Source organism: Budorcas taxicolor, chromosome 15 (genome assembly GCF_023091745.1).
Source record: "Budorcas taxicolor isolate Tak-1 chromosome 15, Takin1.1, whole genome shotgun sequence".
In the NCBI taxonomy this organism is placed as follows: Eukaryota; Metazoa; Chordata; class Mammalia; order Artiodactyla; family Bovidae; genus Budorcas; species Budorcas taxicolor.
This window is the reverse complement of record NC_068924.1, coordinates 48,292,837-48,295,327: the sequence shown is the minus strand read 5'-3', so window position 1 is coordinate 48,295,327 and position 2,491 is coordinate 48,292,837. Positions and strand designations below refer to the sequence as shown.

Here is a 2,491-nt window from a genome sequence, read left to right as displayed (position 1 = left end):
TTGCTTCAGTCCTGTCCAACTCTTTGTGACTCTATGGACTGTAGTCTGCCAGACTCCTCTATCCATGGATTCTACAGGTAACAATACTGGAATGGGTTTGCACGCCCTCCTCCAGAGGATCTTCCCAGAACAGGGATTGAATCTGCCTGTCCTGAGGCTCTTGCATTGCAGGCAGATTCTTTACTGCTGAGCCACGGGGCACTTCTGTCCCTAACCTATAGCTTTATTCAATTATATTCACTTACACTAATACCTCTCTGCATTTACATGTGTGTTGATCAGCATAGACCACCCAACACAGTCCTTTGTTTCCATCTAACTCATGTTTGTCATTTGAGACTTAATTCAATAATTACTTTTAGGAAATCTTCTCTGACCTCTCTGCATTGTCAGTTTTCTCTTTCTGTATTTTAAAGGACCTTGCATTAAACTAACACTTTATTTTAATTTTAACTCTCTCTATCCACTAGATTGTAAATATCTGAAGGCATTTCTCATATTAGATTGGCCAAAAGGTTCGTTTGGGTTATTCTGCAAGATGTTAGGGAAAAATCTGAATGAACAGTTTCTCCAGACCAATATATTTCTCTATATTTTAGCTTATCCAGATTTCCTTTAATAAAATATGTTCTCAATAAATGCACAATAAAGAAAATTAAATAAGTTGTAAAATAAGAAATACAGGTGGTAATTATACATAATGAGCATAGGAGTGACTGAAAGAGCAGAATACATCAGAGCGTTGTTTCTTTGTGCATTTCACCCTAACTGTTCTGTGTTTTTGTCTCCCCACCTAGATTGAAGGTGCCTCCATCAGCACAATGTCTGTCTTTAATGACTCTGTCCTATACCCCTGCTTCCTCCTGACAGGCTTCTCAGGCCTTGAAAGCAGATATGGCTTAATTTCCCTCCCTATTTTCTTGGTTTATGCCACCTCAGTTGCAGGGAACATTACCATTCTATTTATCATCAGAACTGAGCCTTCCCTCCACCAACCAATGTATTACTTCCTGTCAATGCTGGCATTTACTGATCTGGGCCTATCCACTACAACCTTGCCTACTATGTTCAGCGTTTTCTGGTTCCATGCCCAGGAGATCTCTTTCAATGGCTGTCTGATCCAGATGTACTTCATTCATGTTTTCTCAATTATTGAGTCAGCTGTGCTTTTGGCTATGGCCTTTGACCACCTGGTAGCAATTCGAGCACCCCTGCGTTATGCAGCCATTTTAACCAATGATGTAATCATTGGGATTGCTTTGGCAATCACCGGAAGGGCCTTGGCTCTGGTCTTTCCAGCTTCTTTCCTCTTAAAAAGGCTTCAATATCGTCCTGTCAATATTCTCTCCTACCCTTTCTGCCTGCACCAAGACCTCATCAAGACAACTGTATCCAGCCGTCGGGTCAGCAGCATCTATGGCCTCGTGGTGGTCATCTGCTCCATGGGACTTGATTCAGTCCTCCTCCTCCTTTCCTATATCCTCATCCTTGGCACAGTTTTGAGTATAGCCTCTAGGACAGAAAGAGTGAAAGCTCTTAATACCTGCATCTCTCATATCTGTGCTGTACTCACTTTCTATACACCAATGATTGGACTATCTATGATCCATCGCTATGGGCAGAATGCTTCCCCATTTGTCCATGTGTTCATGGCCAATGTCTATTTGCTGGTGCCACCCCTCATGAACCCCATTGTCTATAGTGTCAAGACCAAGCAGATTCGTGACAGAATCCTCAAGAAATTCAACCAACAGAAAGTTTGAAAGAAACTCTAAAACATACTTTTCTCTTCCCCCTCTCTATGTTAATGATTTCATATTAATGTATATTTTTTATTTTAAATATTAAAATTGATGTTTTGTTTTTAAGATAATAGTACTATTATGTGAGTTCGTGCTCAAATGTGTCTGACTCTGCCATCCCATGGACTGTAGCTCTCCAGGCTCTTCTGTCAATTATATTATCCAGGAAAGAATACCAGAGTGGATTGCCATTTACTGGGTTTCCCTGATAGCTCAGTTGGTAAAGAATCAGCCTGAAATGCAGGGGATCTCAGTTCGATTCCTGGGTCATGAAGATCTGCTAGAGAAGGGATAGGCTACTCACTCCAAGGGATAGGCTATGCACTCCAGTATTCTTGGACTTCCCTTGTGGTCAGCTGGTAAAGAATCTGCCTGCAATGCGGGAGACCTGGGTTCAATCCCTGGGTTGGGAAGATCCCCTGGAGAAGGGAAAAGTTACCCACTCTAGAATTCTGGCCTGGAGAATTCCATGAACTGTATAGTCCACAGGGTTGCAAAGAGTCAGACACAACTGAGCAACTTTCACCTTCACTTGTCATTTCCTACTCAAAGGTATTTCCTTGACCCAGGGATCAAACCCACATCTCCTGCATCTCTTTCATTGCCAGGTGGATTTTTTACCACAGTGTCACCTGGGAAGTCCAATAGTATTATAGTAGTATGATAATACAATAATAGTAACCTGTATT

General features: G+C 41.7%; 1 protein-coding gene across 1 annotated transcript; it reads left to right on the top strand.

Annotated features, from left to right (window-relative positions):
* Window positions 1–821: 821 nt before the first annotated feature.
* Window positions 822–1,763, top strand: LOC128060880 (olfactory receptor 51G2-like). The gene has a single exon (XM_052653240.1). The coding sequence runs from the start codon at window positions 822–824 to the stop codon at window positions 1,761–1,763; it is 942 nt and encodes a 313-aa protein (XP_052509200.1).
* The last annotated feature ends 728 nt before the right edge of the window (window positions 1,764–2,491 follow it).

Excerpts from the sequence above, each read along its gene's own strand:
- LOC128060880 (XM_052653240.1), top strand. The coding sequence starts at position 822 with ATGTCTGTCTTTAATGACTCTGTCCTATACCCCTGCTTCCTCCTGACA.